The sequence below is a fragment of the Rhinolophus ferrumequinum genome, chromosome 9, assembly GCF_004115265.2.
Source record: "Rhinolophus ferrumequinum isolate MPI-CBG mRhiFer1 chromosome 9, mRhiFer1_v1.p, whole genome shotgun sequence".
Classification (NCBI taxonomy): domain Eukaryota; kingdom Metazoa; phylum Chordata; class Mammalia; order Chiroptera; family Rhinolophidae; genus Rhinolophus; species Rhinolophus ferrumequinum.
In genome coordinates this window covers 7,136,396-7,155,754 of record NC_046292.1, presented here as the reverse complement: position 1 = coordinate 7,155,754, position 19,359 = coordinate 7,136,396, and the positions used below count along the sequence as shown (strand labels likewise).

General features: G+C 56.8%; 1 protein-coding gene across 3 annotated transcripts in view; it reads left to right on the top strand.

The window, feature by feature from the left end:
- The window catches only part of CASZ1 (castor zinc finger 1), a 148,716-nt gene that overhangs the window by 91,407 nt on the left and 37,950 nt on the right, over nucleotides 1-19,359 (top strand). For 2 of the 3 annotated variants that reach the window (XM_033114658.1, XM_033114659.1), the window contains exon 4: nucleotides 3,527-3,565. In XM_033114658.1, the coding sequence (XP_032970549.1) occupies nucleotides 3,550-3,565 (16 nt within the window). In that variant the 5' untranslated portion in view covers nucleotides 3,527-3,549. Of the gene's footprint in view, nucleotides 1-2,921; nucleotides 3,075-3,526; nucleotides 3,566-19,359 lie in introns of those variants that run through there. The other variant, XM_033114657.1, reaches the window with a different exon arrangement.

Genomic DNA, 19,359 nt, shown 5'->3' with positions numbered 1-19,359 from the left:
GCCTCAGAGATGCCAAGGTTCTGGGCCTCTCCCCTTCATATGAGCACACACCCCAAGAGACAGAGAGACAGAGAAAGAAAGCTGGGGTCCCCTCCATTATGTGGTCTCTGACTCATACCCACGACCTCCATGCATCAGCCTTCTTCTTAGACCTTCTCAAATCATAACACACCGAGATGGCCTCATTCTCTGTGCCTCTCTGGCCTGTTCTGCCACACGACGTCCCCTCACCTTTGGGCAGGACCTCTTAAATCTGCAGTGGCTGATTGTGGCTAGCGTCTTGGCACACCAGAGGCTCTGCGGGCAGCCCACACCTTCCTCCCCCACTAGCTGCTCTTGGGGTCCCTCTGGCTGGCCCTGCCTGCTCTGCCTTCCTTCCAGCTCTCTTTTAGTTCTGTCCCGTCAGCCGTTTCTCTCCTGTCTTTGTCCACCAGAGGCCTCAATTTACCATGCAGCCAATTCAGCTGGCCTTGCCTTGGTAGCTGGAAGGCATGCCCTTCCATGCCCTGACCATCTGCAGAAGCCCAGAAGGGCATTTGGAAGTAGCCAGCAGGCAGTGTGGGTCACATATGCAGGGAGTTCCCCATATGTGCAGATATCTTTCTGTGCACCCAGAAATCACCCTTTTGTCCCTATGTCTTCCGGCTTCCTTCTGCACCCCAGTCGCTCCAGTGGGGAAACAGACACCAGGATTGGGGTTTGGGATTGACTGCCTGTGGTTACAACCCAAAGCTGCAGACCTTGCTTTGGGGAGTCATGGGTGGGTGCACCCAGAGGCATCTGTGTACCCCACAGCAGTCCTGGACACAGAGAGGCCCTCTCTGAGATCCTGTGTGGGGAGCAGAAGCTCATGGTCTTCTCTGCCTAGCTGCCCTTTGCCAGCAATCGTACTAACCTCTGGGTAGCATGTGGCTTGGTTTGTTTAAAGAGCTCTGCTCCCTTCTTCAGGGTTTCAGGGCCAGGGGACACTCAGTAAAACTTCTGGGCCTCCATCTACTGTTCCTACAAGGAATAGAGCTGGCCTCAAGAGTGGAGTGTTGTGTCTCAACCAGGAATAGGGGTTGCCAAGAAGGCATCATGGAGGGCACTGAAGTAGGGGAGGGATGCTAACCTCCCTGTGAGGCCATTTGAAAGAGCAACCGAAAAAAAGAAGACAAAGAAGGGGGACGTGGGAGAAAGAATAGATTAACTCCCTGACTTCTTCCCTGGGCCCCTCCCATTGCAAAATAGAATTATTGCAAAAATAGGCCAGCAGCACCATTTTGCTGAATGCTGACCAAAGACCAGAGAACACTGGGTCCTGTTCTCTTGCCCTCCGTTAAACGCAGCGTGGCCTCCCCTGAAACAGGAGAGGGAAGGAAGACAGCAGGGTGAAGAAGGGACAGAGGGGAGCTGGGAGCTAGTGACAGATCTGGGTACTTCACTAACACCGCTGCCCACATTCCTGTTTGCCTGGCTGCCTCCTTCCTTGAGCCCCCCCAGGCCCAATGAGTGATTTAGGTCACTAACATTTAAGGAATCTCAACTTATCTGGCCGAAGCAGGGACGTTTGGGGGCCAAGGCAGAGAAACCCACCAAAGTGCTTTCTCTGCGGGAAAGGAAGGAGGGGCGAGGAGTGGACAGGGCGTCTGGTCCAGCGATGAGCTGGCAGACAGGAAATGCGGCCGATGTGGGAGGGGAAGGTGGCAGGACACTGGCTCCGTGGTTGAGGGGTGCCGGTGCCCTGTCTGCCGGGGCCCTTCACGGGGCACGATAGAGGCAAGACGGCGAGAAGGAAGCCCAAGTGATGGCCGGGATCTGTGATAGGGACGCTCGGACGAAAGAGGAAAAGCTGCCCTGCCCAGGCGGGGTGAGGGAGGAAGGAGGGGTTGGCTCCCGTCGAGTCCCAGCTGCGGGGCTGGTGGCTGAACTTCAGGGCAGGAGGAAGCGAAAAGAAAAGACCGAGAGCAAGGCTGTGCAGGGGCCGAGGGTCGGCCCGGGTGGGAGGGCGACAGGGCCCGTTTTAAAGGCAAATCCAAATCGAAGCGGCAGAAGCCCGGGGGTCCCCGCACTCCTGGAACCTGGAGCCCGCGAAGTGTGCGGAGGCCAACGCGCGTGTTTCCCGACACACCCAGCCCCACCGCCCTGAAGTTTTCTTTACTTCGAACTTAAAAAGCAGCACCACGAACACGAGGAGGTTCGGATATGAGGGAAAACAAAACCCCTGGTATCCTGGCACTCCCAAGTCCGCAGGGGCCAAGGGGAACACGAGGGCGCGCGGCTCGGCGCGCACGACCCCCTGGCGCTCACACCTGCGCCCGCCCGCACGGAAAAGTTTGCGCGGCCGCGCACGCCACCAGCCCGCGGCCAGCCGGCGCCGTCGAGTAGCGTTCGCGAGGCCCGAGCGCGGAGAGGAGCGTGCGAGCGCGCGCCCTTGGCGCGGGGCCGCGAGCGCCGGCCGCGGGGCCCTCGCCGGCCTCCCCGCTCACGCCCGGCCCCGCCACGGAGTCCCCGCCCCCCTCCTCCTAAAGTCTGAGGTTTGGGGAATCACTGAGCCAATAAGGCCGGCCGCCCGGGCCGGTGCGCTGAGGCCTCGCGAGCGCGCGCGCGCGCACGCGGGAGAGGGGACGCGTGTGAGGGAGGCGGCGGAGGGTGGGGGAGCGCGTGTGAGGGAGCGGGCGCGGAGCGCGCGCCTATGTGAGGGAGCGAGCGCAGGGCGCGAGCGCGCGTGCGGGAGCGGGCCCGGGGCGGGCGAGCGCGAGCCCATTCACTCCGGCACCCCGGCGGGCGGGCGCGCGCGCGGGCGGGCCGAGCTCTGCTCTTTCACCTGCCGGGGCGGCGCGGGCCTGGCCCGGAGGAGGCGGCGCCGCGGCCGCCCTGCCAATCACCTCGGCGCCTGGCAGCGCCCCCGGCCGCTCCCGCCCGCCTGCTCCCTCCTGCCAAACTGTTACCCTGAGTGTTACCGTCAGGAGCAATGACATCAGGGCTTTAAAACAACTTGTTATTCGGGGAGTAATCAGTTGCAATTAGGCATTAATTAAGTATTATGAAAGTTGATTATTTAAGTGAATTCGGCTTTCGACTCTCCGACTATGGTGAGTACCCGAGTGGGGCGGGGGAGGGCCGGGGGCGCGCCGCGGGGCTCCGACCCCGGCGCGGGGCGGGGGGCGCGGGCGGGGCGGGGGTGGCGGGAACCGCGCCCCGCTGGCGGGCGGGGGCGCCCCTCGGCCTCGCTGGCCGGCCGGGCCCCCCGACCCGGACCGCGTCTATAAATAGTTTCTCTTTTAGTTTAATAAACTCGAGAGCAGAGCGAAGCTGCTCTGAGTGTGCGATGCCGGAGCGTGAGAGCGAGAGGGGAGGGAGGGAAAGTTTCGCTCTCCCTCCCCGGGCCCCCTTAGCATTTCTCCCCCAGTCCCGGGGACTTGTCCGCTCCTGGATGGGGGGTGCGGCGAGCGGAGGGGCGGAGGGGGTGTGGAGTGGGGCACACAGCGAGAGACTAAACAGATTTTTTTTTTCTTTCCTCTTCTTTTTTTGGCGATCCTCGAAGAGTTTGGGACCAAAGAGAGGAGAATGGATCTTGGTACAGGTACCGGCCGGTGGGAACCAGGGGAGGCTCTTTCACTTTTCTTTCGGTTCTTTTACGGAAGTTATTATTTTTAGCCCAATGAGGTAGCAGCTGGGTGGGGGGCGGGGGCTGGCCAGGAGAGGGTCCGGTGCCGCCGCGCTTCTCGCCCTGGTTTCTGGATTTCGAGGCTTCGGATGATATTATTGTTATTATTTGTTCCTTGCTTAGTGACTATGACTAATTTGATGCTTGTCATTATGAAAGAACGGAGGGGAGAGGGAGCTGGGGGGCACCCAGAGAGAGGATTTAGGGGTTTTTTGTGGGGGTTTTTGTTCTCCGTGTTTTTTTAATGGCTGTGTTCTTTCTGTGTGTGTGTGTGTGTGTGTGTGTGTGTGTGTGTGTGTGTGTGTGTTTCCCTGCAAAGATCTCTGGCTGTGGGGTGTGTGTTTTTATTTTTTTAGTGGGGGGTGGTTTAGTTTTTGAAAGCAGCGTCCTGTTGGGAAAGGTGGTTAGTCTGGTTTCGGGGCGACTGTCTCAAGGTAAAGGAATTTAATTTATTTGGGACAAGGCTGTGTCGGATGATCAAGCTGCTTATTATGGCTAATGAGTATTTTTCACCTGAGAATCCGTGGGATGAGGTGGCTGTTATCAGTTCAAAGTGAGGGGCCCAGGACTCTCTCCATCCCCCTGTTTTAGCCCCCACCCTGGGAAGGGGTAGACCAAACAAACTACTACATTTGGACTTCTGGTTCTTGAAGGGGGGCCTAGGATGGTGGCTAGGCAAAGGTTCCAGCTAACATGGTGCTGGCCCGGGGCAGAAATTTTGGTGTTTTGTTGGTTTTAATCTAATTTTATTGACTATTTCTCTTCTTTCCCCACCTGGGGTTCCGACCTGAGTCCAGAGTGTGGTTTACCATGAGCTCCTCAGGCTTTATTAGCCCTCTCTATTAAAACCAAAACTTGACCAGGACCCTTAGATTGTAGGCTGACAAAAGCAGCTTCTTCCTGAATGTTTTTAAAAGAAGTCAGTAATAAACAGGTTGATAAGTCATTGAGAATGATCTCTGAACCGTCCTGTTTCATTTATAGAAGGATAAGTGGTATTGGTGGCTATTAGAATTGTTGTGCATAACGAGCCCAAGTTCATAGCATTGCCCCTTGGGACCCATGAGCTGACATTTGACCTCCTGATATCAAAGGGAGTGGACAGAGAGGACAGGAGGGCAGTACAGGGGAGTCCAGGGTGGGTGACACGGTAGCTGGCTTTGGGAAGGGGATATGGGGTGGGGAGGGGTCATTCACAGAGTTTCAAGACTATGTCCAGCCAGGTGTGGTCTTGGCTTATCTGATGTGGAGGTCCTGAGGACCTCTGTGCCCATGAAGGTTGTGACACCCCCTACTGGGCAAAGCGGTGAAGGTGTCTAAGGCCAGTGCTGCCACCCTGCCCCTCCCTGCCCCTCCCTGCCCTCCACTCCCACAGAGAAACAGCCTGCCCCCACCTCTAATCAGATGTCTCATCTCCTCCCTCTCCAGCCCCACCCCCTTTCTTCGGAAATAGGGACCCCACCCATCCCAGCTAAGAAGCAGACCTTATAGATAGGCCAGTAATGCACCACCTCCTACCTGAGGCAGGCGAGCCTCTGCTTATGGGCAGGCACATGGGACCCAACAATTACTCAGCTGGAAGGCGGGCCTTCCTGGTCTTCCTTCTAATCTGGGTGCCAGCTGGAGCTGGTGGCCATCCTCCTGCCCTGCACCAACCAGTCCTTCCCAGTCTGCTGTGGGGACACGACTCCAAAGCCCTTCTGTAGGGTGTCTCCAACTCGAGAGAGGGCCTCCTGGGCCTGTGGGTGGCAGAACCTCCTGTAGCATCTCTCTTGGGCCTTAGGGAGACTCACGTCTCCCAACACTCCAGGGACAGGCTTTGGAAACTTTTCCTAGAAGCTAGAAGGGCCCTTGAGGTCAGCTTGTCCCTCTCTAGCTAGAACAGGGCCCTCCCAGCAGGACCCAGGCCTGGACTCTGGCCACTCAGTGAGGGGAGCTCCAGGGTGTCAAAGTTCTGCCTGTTTCCTGGAGGAGTCATCTGGTGATACCATCTCAGCCTTTTCTTTGAACTTGGAAGTTTCACTTAATCTCAGAACTTCAGAAGAAAAGCACTTTTTCCCCTCTTCACAAAAAAAGGAAGCAGGTGGGAACTCTGAGATCCCCTCTGAGCCGTCTGTGGGCTAACTCCATGTTCACCTTCCCTTCACCTCTGGAATGCCCTCCTGGGCACAGCCAGGGCCAAGGGCTTCATTTCTGTCCAGGGCTCATTGCAGGTGTAGTGAGGGGCTCCCTTCTTTTGGGGGATGATGGGCTGCTTCTTCGGAGGGCCTCTCTAGCACGATAGAAGGCCCCAAAGGGCTGCTGGCACCAGGGACCCCATAAGCACTGGTGCATGGATTAACATCGCCTCCAGCCTCGGACAGGTCTAGGTCTTGAAGCACTCTGGCCAGAGTTCAGTCGTGGGAAAACCAAGCCTTCTCAGAAGGGGACAGCAGGACCTTAAGACCCGCAGGGGCCATGTGGACCCCTTTTCCCCCACCATAGTTCAGCCAAGGGCTGGATCAATCTGGACGTCTTTAGCAATAAAAAATGCCGATGTCGTCCTAATTCACCAGGCCCCGAGATGACAGCAAATTTACATTTTTTAATTAAACTAGCAGCCAGTTTTTATGAGAGGGGGTTGGGTTATGCAAATCAAATGGTTGTGTACGGAAGATTAGGAGAGTTTGGGAATAAATTCCACAAATGCTAATAAAAAAAAAAGGAAAGAGAAAGAGAGGGAGGGGGAGGAGAGAGAGGAAGAGAGGAGGACATAGTTCCATTAGGCCCTTTTAGAGTGATTTCCCTGGGGGAGGGCGCCAGGAGGGGGAGGGGAGGTGGGGGGAAGCTTTCAGACTCAGGTAGATCCGTCCTGCAGTTGGGAAGCTCCCCAGGATTAAGCCCCACTAGGCTGATTCCTAGGCCCTGGACAAAACTGGAACCTGGGCAATGAAAGTGGCAATGAAACATCAGTAGAGCTTTGAGAAGGAACTTGCCCTTGATTTTCTGCGATCTGGTTATAATTGCCCTACTCTCCCTAGGGGGAGCTTGAGAAGAAGGGGAGGGGCTGTCCGGGCCTAGAGATATCCATCAGAGGATCCAAGGTAGGCACTGCCAGGTAAAGGACCAGACAGGCAAGTTGACAGGGATGGCCAGGACTGTAGGGGAAGCCCATGAGGGGTGGCACTGACCACTTCGTACCATGGCTGCAGTCACGTTGTAGAGGTGAATCGGTAGGAGGAATCGCTGAGCCAGGCCTACTGCTTTTCCCCTGGGTTAAGTTCTGCTGGGACTGCAGGGTGAGTCCCCCATGCATTGTGTCCTGGCCCTGGCCTGGGCTGTGGAGGAGGCCAGGAAGGACGGGGTCAAGGGAGCTGAGCCAGGTTGGCTCAGTAGTTGGTTCTTGGAGTGGAATTTCCTAGTAGCCACGCGCTTTAAGGGCACACACTCTCAAGGTAGGAGAAGAAAGTCTGCAGACTTCTTCCAGGTGGTATCTGACCCCAGAGAGCAAAGACCTTAGCTTTCCCAACCCAGCTCCTGTGTGTCCCGCCCAGGCCCCTGCTGCCCGGAGTGTCAGCCACCTGCCGACTCTCAGGGCTTCTGTGAGCCTGCCCTTCAAGGCCAGCACCTTGCCAGGAGTGGAGGCTTCTGGGAACCTTGCTGCCTGTGGGTACACCTTAAACCCAGTGTGTACTGGGGATTGGGAAGGTTCACAAGCTGTTTCTGGAGGAAGAGATTCCATGCCGGGTTTGGAGCAGAGCAGGTTGCCCTCGATTTTCCTTCCTCAGGCCTTTACTTGGCCAGATCCACCCACCCGACTAGTCTAAGCTGGGGCCAGTCCCTGCAGTCAGGTTGGGCACCGGTTTTGCCAGTCTGCTGTGGTGGGTAGGTGCTTCAGTGCCATCTTGGCACGAGGGAGCAGTCAGAGGCAAGGACAGAATGGGCTGTCTTGGAAACAGCGAGTTTCCTGGTACCATTCAAACAGGCTGGCTGTGACGTTGGGAGGGAAGTGAGGATCAGATAACCTTTCCGTCCCTGGCTCTCGACTCCCAACTTGATGTTACCAGGACCATGCAGTGGGGCAGTCTTGGGGGAGGGGGTGGGTGGATGAGGTGAAAAGCCCATCATTTGGAGTTTTTCTTTGGAAGAAAGCATTTGAAACGGGCAGCTGTGAACTGTGGTGATGTGGCCCCTAGAACCAGAACGGGCACTACTTATAAGACGGCAGAGCAAACCTCAGGATGAAAGGCTTGCGGTAGCATTCCCCTCCAACAGGAGGCAGAAGCAGAGGCAGCAGGCAGGTCTAGAAGGATCCTTAGAGGGGCCCCACCCCAGGCCCTCCGCCCCCCTTCATCCCCCGAGGGACCAGCCAGGGAAACCCATTAACTCTCCTCTCCAAGAAGGGTACTGGAGCCGGTGTTAGACTCCGGACACTGCCCATGTTCCCCCATCCCCCACAGCCAGGGAAACTGGCTCAGTTGCAGCTTGGTTTTTTATGATGGAAAAATAAAATAAATGGAGGCACCTTTGGAGGGCTGAGTCACGGCAGCAGCACCTCCTCATTAAGGCTGCTGCCCCTGGCTCCAGTCCCTGGGCAGGGGATGGGGTGGGGCCGGGAAGGCTTGGGTGCTGGCTCCTCCTCTTCTTAGGCCCTGCCAGGTGGGTGATGCGCTTGCTCCTCAGTAGCCTCCTCTGGCTGACCCCCCATTCTTAGAGGGTTCGAGCTGTTTCTCCCACCCAACCCCAAGGCTGGCTCTTCTACACTGCCCTCTGCGCGCTGGGTTTTAAACCTTGACCGCCCAGGCTGCAACCACACCTCCTCTTCCTCCTCCTCTTCCTCCTCCTCCTCCTCCTCCTTTTTCTCCTCCTTCTCTTCCTCCTCATATTCAGGGGGAAGGAAGTCGCTCTCTAGTAATTACAGCCTGTGGGCCCCCAAGGCCAGCAGCAGCTGTTCCGGGGTAGCTGGGCCAGGGTATGGCAGGAGGAGGAAGGAGCTAGGGAGGAGGAGAAGGGGGGCTGGTGGCCCCCGTGTGCAGAGGAGACCAGACCGCTTCACTTGGATTGATTGTGAAAGGCGGCCACTTGGTGGTCCAGCGTTCACCCCTCTGGCTACCTGACCACAGCATAGCGCCCTCACACTCCGGATTCGTCAGGACATATTGTCTCCTGTGGGGGAGGAGACCCCATGCAGGTCGTGAGGTCTGCAGTTCAGTAAACATTCCGCACACCCGCTGTAGGAGCTACCGAAATGAAGACCACCTAGTCCTTCTCAGGTTTCCGGGGCCTACCTGGTGGCGGGAGGCAGGTGTGACCATCGGTCACAGCAGGCAGAGGAGTGCAGGGGCCGAGAGACCAGGGAGCTTTGTGAGGGAGTGGTAACTTGGAAGGTGATGAAGGAGGGAAGGGATTGGGACAGATGGCCATAGCGGGCGGTGTTCCCTGGGACCACCCACCCCTCCTAGGCTGCCCCCCAGTCTAGTCTCGCTCTTGCCTGTGCCCCTCACCTGCCCTGAGAGCACAACTCGTACTTCCCATGGGGCGGCCACAGTTTCCTGTTCTTGTTGCCCCGGCTGCCCAGCTCCCTGACGCCAGGCCTTCCTGCCTACCTTTCTTGCCCGCTCCTCCTTTGCAGCCTCACACCCAGGTGGCCCTGAAAAGAGAGAAGAGGCTGCCTGGGGGCCCGCCCCTCTGAGGATCTGTCTGGTTATGCCCATGACATTGGTGTGTCAGGACAGCGCTCAGACTTCTGTTCCCTGGCCCCACGAGGCCAAGGCCAGGACCCTGCTTTCTTCTGCTACTGCTGCTCACAATGCACCATTAGAGTTAGCTGTGCGTTGGCATCTCCTCCCAGTGCTGGTCTCGCGCCTTCCCACGGTTAGTGCTGGTGGGATTGATGGATTGACGTCCTGCTTCAACAAGTGCTTCCCCATCTTCTTAGTGGGGGCAGAAGGAGGCAGGCAGGAAACGGTGACTTGGGTTATAGCTCCTCAGGAGCTTTCTATGGCTTGATTTACAGGAACGAGGGAGGGGGCCTGGGATTAGGGATGAGATGAAAGGAGCAAAGGGCATAAAGATAAAGATAGGCATTGGAAGGGCCCCCAAATTGTCTACTAACCGTGACCATGGCTTGGGGCTGGAGGGGCTGGAGTGTGAGGTCAGACTTGACACATGAAGTCTGTTGCCCAGTGGGGGACAGGAGAGCAGTAGCCAGGGGGTGGTGCGGGCCTCTACTTCCCTGTTATCCATCTCTAGCTCCCCCCGAGGGGACTTCCCTGCAGCATGTCCATCTTCTCTAGGTCCTGCTCCCAGTGCCCGGACCCCTCCAGTTAAGTCAACCCAGTGCCAGGAAGAGGGCCCACCCACATTGCCAGGGCTTCGGACCTTTGCCCCTGGCGTGGTGTCTGGGCTGCTCCTGAGCTGGCTGTGGGGTGTATTCTTAGAGCTTCCAAAGGCTGCCTCCTGGGGCTCTTCTGGCCAGTGCCATAGGCTCTTGGCTGCTGAGACCCCTTCCTAAAGTCAGGAGGGCCCTCTCTTAGCAGAGGGCACTGCCTGGCTTTGGAGGAGAGAGACAGAGGAAGGGAATGGACGAATCCTGCGGCTCTGAAGACCAAGCATTTCCAGAGGAAACCTTCCCGAGCTTTCACCTGTGTTGGCCTTTTCTATAGGGCTTTCTCCATGACCTAAGGGGAAACTTGGGAGGGAAAGTGCTGTGTGAGAACAGGAGATGCATTAGATTGGGGGACTCCAGCACACTGAGACAGTGAGAGGCATCCAGGAAGGCAGCAGAGTGAGAATTCTGGAACTTTGTGTCACCGGGGAGTGTTTTCTCCCCGGCTATGATTTTCAGCTCTCTCTAGATCAGGCCCTCCCTCCCTGCCACTCCTTTAGCCCAGGAGCCCAAAGCCACAGCCTGCCTGGTGGGGACAGGGGAGCCCCGGGGAAGTGTTGGCCAGGTGCCCCACTGCCCAGCAGGGGGCGCCCCACTCTAACTGCCCCAGTGCTAGTATGGTAAGGATGCAGGTCCTGGGTCTGGTCCAAGCCTTTTGGCCCTGGGTGGGGGGAGGGGAAGCCTACCTTCCCCACCCCCACGGGTTCCTTGGCTGAGTTTGTTTTGCCAGGGTGACCTGTTTAATCATCTCATTTTCTGGTGGCCGTTTATTCCTCGTTTCCACGGTTACGGCCCCATTAAGGGGAGAAGCAATAAGGCAGCGAGTCAAACAGGTAATAAAAACATTAAAGCCCATGTGCACAGAGGGAGGGCGGGCGGGTGGAAAGGGGCTCAGTGAGGTGAGACGGCCTGGGGAGAAGCAGAGGTAAGAGGCCGCTAGGCCTCCCTGCCCTCCTGAGGCCACCCAAAGAGCTCCTGGCTGGAGGAAGCAGAGACTGCTCCCCTGCCCCTGTTTCTGGGCTGTGCCAAGACCTAGTTTGGGGGCCAAGACCTAGCACTAGCTTAGAACCATCCGCCCCTCGTCGTCCCCTGGCAGCAGGCTACATGTTGGGAAGTAAAACAGGAAGGAGAAAAGTGAGAATGAGAGTGACAAAAGCCTCCCCCAGGCCTCTCCCGGGCTGGTTGTGTGACCTGTTTGCAGGCCCCACCTCATTCCCACTTGGTGGGGGTGGGGGATGATTTCTGACATTGTTTTGAGCTCTAGAACTTTTTTTCTGCCAACTTTATCAGAAAGCATATTTGTGGTGAGTGTTGCTAACAGGGCCAGTCTGGTGAGTAAATATTCCTGGTGTGGACAGCCCTGTGACCTTGAGAGGGAAGAACATTGGGGGTGGGGGGGCAAAGGCATGTCGGCAGAGGAGGCCAAGAGGCCAGGTGGCCCCTCTGTGGGGTGGGGGGCCTTCCTAGGATGGGGTGAGGGAGCCGAGGGGGTGGCTTTGTCTCCAGCGGTCTCTTCTCAGCAGCGTGGTCCATTTCAAACTTGAGTGGAGCTGAGTTGTATGACTTTCCCTAGTGGGCTGGGCCAGAGGAGTTGCTGGCAGGTTCTCCTATGGGCTCCATAGAGACGCTGCCCTCCTTTCCTCTCGGAAACGGAAGCTAAAAGGAAAAGTCAACCTCTTGCCAGCACCTCTGAGCTAGGGCACGTGCCTCCTCCCTGGGGGCCTCCTGAGTGTCCCCAGCCCCCCTGCTCGGCCTTCAAAGTTGACAAGTGAGCAGACTTGTCAGTGGGATCAGTGGGGCTGACTAGAGGGGAACGGATGAGGCTGAGTCTTCCTTTAGCCAGGAAAAGTGGGGTCAGCTCGGAGTAGCAGTGCCCCTTGGTGCGTGAGCCGGCCTGTCCAGCCCTGGAGCCTTGGGTCCGTGGCTCAAAGAGAAGAGCAAAGGTTTGCTCCAGGGGCCCCTCTGGGCGAGGAGCCTGCTTTCTTTTTCTCTCCAGTGCTCAGATCCTTTGCAAACTCACCGAGGTCTGGTCTCCAGTTATTAATTTCAAAGTCAATTTCTGACTAGAGAGGGAGAAAGAGAGGAAGGTCTGGGAAATGGGGGAAACCCTTTGGCTGGGAAGCGTGTCTTGGGAATGGGCCTAGATGAGTTAATATTCTGATCAAACAATTAAAAATAGAAAATGCTCCCACGGCACCAGCTGCTGAGGCTTTTCAACAACTGTCACCCGTAAGTTCATGGGACAGGTGCTGCTAGAAAGGAGTTTTTCCACAAACAGCAAATATCAGAGATGACAGTGTGGCCCCCACTTCCCTCCCAGGACCCAGGACAGGTGTTTAGGGGCTCCCTGCTCTCCTGCACTCCCCTCGGGGCCTGCAGTCAGAGGTCTGTGCAGTTTCAGGGCTGCCCTTCTCCCCTCCAGGGCCCAGTGCCGCAGTGAAGTCATGACCAGATGCCTCGGTAATTGCTTTAAGAGTCTAACTTAAAATAAGATGAAAACTTAAATTCCTGGGTGAGGAGTAATTTTCCATCGAATAGTAAATTAATGAAAGGATTATACCGAGGCCTGGCTGGGAGACCGTGCTCATCGGATAAATCCAAGTGGCTCTGGCAAAACATTGCTAGAGTAGGGGGTTCCCCCAAACCTCAAGCCCGGCCCCACTCCCTAGCTCCTTTTGGGCTCCACCATGGGCTGCTGAGTTGGAAGGATGTGTTTCGTGTGCTCAGGGTCCCTCTCAATGAGGGGACCAGCTTTCCAAAACCCCCAGGTAAGAGAGGCTCCAGTCTGATGTGTGTTGGGCATGTGGACAGGGTGAGCTGACCTGTGTTGTCAGCTCACCCAGGAGACAGAGCACTTCTCTGAACCCAGAAGGCGGGGCTTCGGGAGCAGCTCCCAAGTGTCACACCATGTAGTCAGCAACGCGGGGACCAGCCGGCCTGGTTTGCCCAGGACTGGAAAGACCCATGTCCTGTGAACCCCTCAGTCTTTGAGGCAGGAGGGTGGGCAGCTTGACGTGCCCCTCCCTCGGGGTCCTGGGGAGCCCACGCACCTCACAAACTACCATAGTCTCTGTCCAGGAGGGGTTACTTACAGCTGGCTCCACCTAAAACCGTCCAGCACTAACCAAGGTGTGCTCTGTGGGCTGCTGCGTTCCACTGGGTACGTGTGAACTCAAGTGCGTGTGCACACGCCTCCCCAGGTATGAGAGGGCCCTGCTTGAAAACCTCTGCCAGGCAGAGAGAAGGACTTGCAGCTGCAATCCCACCTCCCCACCCTCTAACAGCGAACCCCCTCCCCCCACGTAGAGGACCTGGGACACATGCAGAATCATGACAACAGAACCCCATGAGTCTGTTCGCCTAGCGTCTTCCTTCTGAGAGATGCGGAGCACACCACGGCTAAGAGCGCATTGCTCCTCATCAGTTTCCTCGGAGGAAGACACAGGGAGTTGTCTCATTTCACAGGTCGGGAAACAGGCGGCCCAGAGACACGGAGGGGTTTGTTCCCAAATGTAGGCAGACGGATTCAGAGTAGGGCTTCCTTCTCCTGGGGCACAGGGACTTCCCCAGGACCATTCCAATGGCAGCCTCTTTCCTGCAGAGCCAGGAGGACGCTTCCGTGCTGGATATTTTCTGTGTTGCTCGGTTCAAGTCTCTGTAGCCCACCTGTAACATGTGGACACTTACTTCCCTGGGCCTTGCCTGCAGGATAAAATGCAGTTGTTTTTTTTTTTTTTTTTTTTTTTTTTTTTTTTTTTTTTTTTTTTTTTTTTTTAAAGATTTTATTGGGGAAAGGGAACAGGACTTTATTGGGGAACAGTGTGTACTTCCAGGACTTTTTTCCAAGTCAAGTTGTTGTCCTTTCAGTCTTAGTTGTGGAGGGCACAACTCAGCTCCAGGTCCAGCTGCCGTTGCTAGTTGCAGGGGGCACAGCCCACCATTCCTTGCAGGAGTCGAACCGGCAACTTGTGGTTGAGAGGACGTGTTCCAACCAACTGAGCCATCCGGGAGCCATCAGTGGCAGCTCAGCTCAAGGTGCCGGGTTCAATTTTAGTTGCAGGGGGCGCTGCCCACCATCCCTTGCGGGAGTCGAGGAATCGAACTGGCAACCTTGTGGTTGAGAGCCCACTGGCCCATGTGGGAATCAAACCGGCAGCCTTCGGAGTTAGGAGCACGGAGCTCTAACCGCCTGAGCCACCGGGCCGGCCCCATGCAGTTGTTGAGGCAAATGATTTTGGAGTGCCCCTTTCTCAGCGAGAGGCAGTAACGAATGCCTTGAGAGGAGGCTTCCTCCAAAAAGCTCAAAATCATTTGCAGTTGTTGAGGCAAATGATTTTGAGCTTTTTGGAGGAAGCCTCCTCTCAAGGCATTCGTTACTGCCTCTCGCTGAGAAAGGGGCACTCCTGTCTGTTTGCAGGGAAGGGGGAAGGGGAGTTGCAAAACATTCTGACGCGGCTCTGGTGAAATGGAAATGAATGGACTGGACGTAGGGCTGCTCGGGAAGACCGTCTGAGTGAGGAGGCATTCTCCTAGGAGACAGGTTTGCAGGTGCATGATTGCCGGATACGTTCCTGTGTAAGCATGGACTTTGCTGGGAGGGAAGTCGGGGCATTGCCCCGGGTTCACTGGGAGACCCTGGCGGTTCAGCTCACCACTGGCCTTCATTGCTGCTAGGAGGAATGGGGCCACCTTGGGAACTGCACAGGATAAACTTGCTGCTTTGCAGACAGCTGTCCCTGCACGGGGTTGAGCTGGGGGGTGTATTGAGTTTGCACAGGTGTAAAGTGAGGGAGGACCCAGCTCCTGCTGGTGTGGACCACACTGGGCTGACAGAGGTGGGGAACGGCCAGGTGTTGCTGGGAAGACTTGCGCGGCTGGGGTGGCCTGTTCCACCTTCCCGCCCCACACCTACTCCCACTCCAGAGGACAGAATTATGGGGCAGTAGGACCGAGAATTCCTAGTCTAAACAACCCAGCAAAGCATGCTCAGAGAGAGCCAGGCCAGAACCACAGATGGTGTGAACGGGATTGTACTTGAAGGATGGTGGCTTTGAATGTTAGATGTTATGTGGCAGTTGCTGTTCCTGCAGACAGATTGGTGAATTCCAGGCTATGGGGATCTGAGCGGGCCTTCCTTTATTTATCTTCTCTGATCCCCAGGGTGGGGGGCCGGGAGTGGGTTAGACAGAATGGACAGACGGCCCTCGTGGAAAGGCAGGGGGAAGGAGCCGGAGAAAGGGCAGTTAGCCTGGGAGCACCGGGCCCCTCCAAGCACACAATCCCCAGCCATAGGTCACAGCCCCTTGCTAGGACCCTGATAGGAAAAGGGTCCCTTTGGGGCTCCTGGGAGGTCTTCAGATGGTGGCAAATGGAGCTCCTCCTTCCAGACCCCAAGGTAGGGCCAAGAGCCCAGAGAAGGAGACGGGGATGTTTTCTGTTTCCGTGTCCCTTGGGGGCCCAGGGGCAGATTGAGACAGGCTCCTTGCAGGGAAGGTGTTAACAAACAGCAGGTGATTAAACATGACAAGCGGTGACATTTCTGTGCAGGGTTCTCAGTCCCGGCAATGCCAAGAATGAAGCTATAAACCCTGACATTTTGTGTTATGCACTGAGAGGTTTTTAATAGACCTCTCTCCCTCTCCCCAGTCAACTTCTCTTTCCCTCCTTCACCTCCCACCCCTCAGGCCCCCCTTGTGTCCACTGCCCCCCGTAAACCTCCTGCCTCCCCATTCAGCCTGGCCCCCAGGAGCCTCCCAAGCCCTCCGATTGCTGCTGTCTGCAGGTCACTGGCCTCTCCATCCGCCGTCCTCAGAGCCTTTTTCCTGCAGAGCCAGGTGCTCCACTGCCCTCCAAAGTCTCTTCTCTCCCTTTTCCTTCATCTTCCCTGTCCCAGCATCCCCACCCCTATCCTTCCCTCCCTCACCTCCTTTTTTTGGATCCTGATCTCACAGCCTCACCCTTTGCTGCGGCTGTCCCAGTTGTCTGCAATGGCAGGTGGCTGTCCCTCTGCCCTCTTTGTGTGAGTAACATTTTCAGACAGACTTGATAGCGGGTGTAGGAGATTGTGGGGCTTGGGACGGGATTTTCCTCATCTTTTTTTCAATTTCCTTTTCTCCTTTTTGGGGCAGAGACAGGAGGTGGAGGGAGAGAATTGCACTGCACTGCAAACAGTTGCTGGATTTATTCAGAAAGGGCCTGGCCAGCAACAGTTGTTCCTCTCCCAGAGAAATGTTGGAACAACTGGGGCCTCTTTTGTTCTTCTGGCAGAGCCCTGGGAAGGGCATTTGGAGGTGAGCGTGAGGCTGAAGAGGGTCAGAGACCCAAGAGAAGGGGCTTCAGCCTGAGTCCCACCCAAGGAGTCCCCACCCTTGCAGACTGGAAAGGTTCCTAGAGCTCCACAGGGCTTGTTACAGGAGTGAGCTCCCTGCCCCCACCCCAGCTCTTCCCCTAATGAACTTGAGAAGCACTTAGTTTTCTGTATTCATTCAGTAAATATTTATTGGGTCAGGCGCTATGCTAAAACAGTGGTCCCGTCCCACAGAGCCTGCAGTCTAGTGAGATAGAGGGGTAATTAAACAAGTTATTACAGAAGTGCTACCACGCGGAGCAGGGCGCGATGAGATGAGAGGATGGAGGAAGGGGGCCCTGCAGAGGGTGGTGATCTCCGAGAGCTTCCCAGAGGAAGCGAGGTGTCAGCTGGGACCTCTGCAGGATGCAAAGGGGAAAGGTAGCCGGGCCCTGAGTTGAAGGAGGCAGGTGATCCCTGTTTCACAGGTACTGGCTGGCAGGCCAGAGATGGATGGTGAGGTGCTATCTCATGGGGGCCGTGCCCCTTCAAGCTCTGGGTACCTGGCCCAGAACTTGCTCTTCCAGCCACCTTTCTACCAACTTAACCCATCTGTGCCAGGCATGGTGAGGCAGAGGCAAACCTGGCATGGGGCTCAGCCCTTCCCCAGGGGGAGGGAGAGTGACCAGGAAATCAGCACCATCAGGCACTGGGGGTGCTCCTGCCTCTCCTGCCACCTAGTCCCCTCTGCTGATGACGTACTGGGGAGAGGGCAGGAGTGAGGACGTAGACCTCCAGGAGGGGCAGGAGCTCAGGGCAGCGTGTCTGTGTCTGCTCGCCACCCTCCTTACTACCTTCTGCACCAGCCCAGGCCTGGACTCCAGGAAGCCTTCCTGGAACTCACAGCTGGCCTCCCCTCTGTGCCCTCAGTGGTGTGTGGACTCCTCTCTGAGCTCCCTGACACCTGAAACCATTCTCCATGGGTCACTAGGGCCAGCAGGGACAATGTTAGTAGGTGCTTGGGATATGTTTGAGACACTCAACTGGCCCAAGGAGAGGAAGACTTGCATTAACCCTTAGAGCAAGACCAGCGAGCAGCCTGCGCACTGGCCTGTGTGTCCCTGGTATTCAGAAAGATAAGCTCCAGAGGTCCAGGTTCAGCTTGCTCGCCTAACTCCAGAGCTGGCCTCACTCCCGAGTCATTCAGCCACAGCGATGGGGCAACTGTAAGGCCTGCTGCCTGGAAGGGCCTCACCGAGCCTTTAGAACCCTTCTTGCCCCACCAGGCAATGGCTTTGCCCAGAAATCGGACCCAGGATACCCTATCTCCATACGGGTTCCCTAATGCAATCCCTTGTCATTCCACTTCCCACCCTCCAGCCAAGACCCCATGAAGGGCCCAAAAGCTCGGCCTTCCTAGGCACTTGGCAGCTGGGAGGGATGGGGCTTGCCGGAGGGGGAGGGGAGGGGAGTCCCACAGCCAGGACCTGGCCTTCTGCCCCTGTAGATCCGGAGCCAGGTTTTACTGTAATCCCTATATCCTGTTGCAGATCCTTAATCAGCTAGAGCCCAGGTTGGGCTGGACCCTGTGGTGACACTCTGGGCTGTAGCATGGAAAACCTGAAATGGAGCTTCCAGAGTTGCGGTTGGGGGCTGTGAGGATGAGGCAGGTGGATTGGAGGAGAAGGGACCCAGTGCAAGCACAGGATGTGGACAGAGCCCAGACCACCACCCACCCAACCCAGGCTGGGGGTGGAGGAGCAGCTGTTGCAAGCTGGGAACCAGGGATATGGGAGGGTGAGGAGGGGCCCCCTGGAGAACACCCGAGTTTGTGGGGGCTGCTACGTTGCCTGTTAGCACCATTGAAACAGCTGGCCCTGGGGTCCCTCTGGTAGTGAGCAAGGACTCCAGCCAGGAAACAGCAGAGAGGAGACCCTGGGTGACGTTGGCTCTAGGGGTCTGTAGTGACCAGGGCCAAAGTCTGAGGCTGCAAGTGCTTTTGCCCTGCTGGGAGCTCTGCTTCGTGAGGAGGGATGAGGCAGAAGGCCCGGGAGGACTGTCTGCCCCGGGTTTGGGCAGCCAGGGCACTGGATATGTTAGGGGAGCTGCAGGGGCCCTTAGCAGGGAAGCAGGATCCCAGGAGTAGCCATTCCTTTTTCCAGGAGGAGCTGGGCTTGGTGGTCCAGCCCAGCTCTGCAGTCCCCACATGAATCAGAGGGCGAGTTGGGGTCAGAGTGTACCCCTCCTGGACCTCGACTCCTTCAGCCCAAGGAGCAACAGTGGAGGAGAATGAGGGGAAACGCACAGGCCAGGGACGGCCATGGAGCGGAAGCCAGGAGTGGGCTGGCTGGCAGCGGGCGGGCAGACGGGCGTCTGTCCTGCCAGGGGCCCAGGCTGGCTATGCAGACAGCCTCTTTTCTATATGGAAATGAAGAATTTAGGCTAATGGAGCTCAACCATCTCTAATTTTGCGATGGCAGGAGGATTTTGATTGAAAGTAATTAAGCAAGCTAGCTGTAAAATTAATTAAAGCAAAAGGGGGGGATTTTTTATTGGATTGGATAGCGATATAGCGTCTGTCAGGCGGGGGACGGATGGGGGTGACCTGAATCCTCTGCCCTCCCCCCTCCCACTCGGGACGTTTATGTCACTTTAATCTCCTTACAGCGGCTGCTGTGCATTTGTTTGAAATAATCAAGGAAATATGGTCAGAAATTGTCAGCTTTCAGATCTAATTTACCTGACGGCCCCTGTGCGAGCCGGCGCGGCCGAGGGAGTGAGCGTGTGTGAGCTGGTGGGGGAGCATGAGTGGGCACAGAGGACACTGGGCTCTCCAGGCCCCTCCCCGGGCCCCAGGCCCCCTCCAGTGGTGAGGGAAGGTGCTTCCTGGGACGGTGGGTGCCTCCCTGAAACAGGCCCCCGCACCCCACCCCCCTGCTGCCTCCCCCGCACACCATAACCAGCTTTGGGTTTAGGGACGATAGGATCAGGGAAGTGACGGTAATTCCTTACTCCAGATGGCTGACAACTGCTAAACCCCTCCACCAGTTTTAAAAA